Consider the following 302-nt stretch of genomic DNA (forward strand, 5'->3'; position numbering starts at 1 on the left):
TATTTCAAGTAATCTCCACTTAGTGGATGGTAATAAAAAATAAAAGCAAAATTTACTTTGTCATAAAGAAACATCTATAATTAACTTATTCTACAACAGAAATAGACGCTATTAAAAACAATTAATTAACTTTTTCTTTTAATTAATAATTGATTTTCATATTTTTATTCATTTGTTTTAATTCATTATTATAAAAAAAAAATATAAAACGTAAAGAATGAGTTAAATTCATTTATTTAATAAAATTTTTGGAAATGTTTTATTAATCGTTCAATCTCTTGTTCTGTTTTAGATAAATCAAG

General features: G+C 18.5%; 1 protein-coding gene across 1 annotated transcript in view; it reads right to left on the reverse strand.

Moving 5' to 3' along the window:
- Positions 1–262: 262 nt before the first annotated feature.
- Positions 263–302, reverse strand: part of ENU1_155940 (heat shock protein 70, putative) — a gene marked incomplete at both ends in the record, with an annotated part of 1689 nt that continues 1649 nt past the window's right edge. Inside the window, one exon of the mRNA XM_008860715.1 lies at positions 263–302. This exon is cut by the window's right edge and continues 1649 nt beyond it. Coding sequence (XP_008858937.1) covers positions 263–302 — 40 coding nt within the window.

The sequence above is a fragment of the Entamoeba nuttalli genome (genome assembly GCF_000257125.1).
Source record: "Entamoeba nuttalli P19 unplaced genomic scaffold asmbl_6512, whole genome shotgun sequence".
Classification (NCBI taxonomy): Eukaryota; Evosea; order Mastigamoebida; family Endamoebidae; genus Entamoeba; species Entamoeba nuttalli.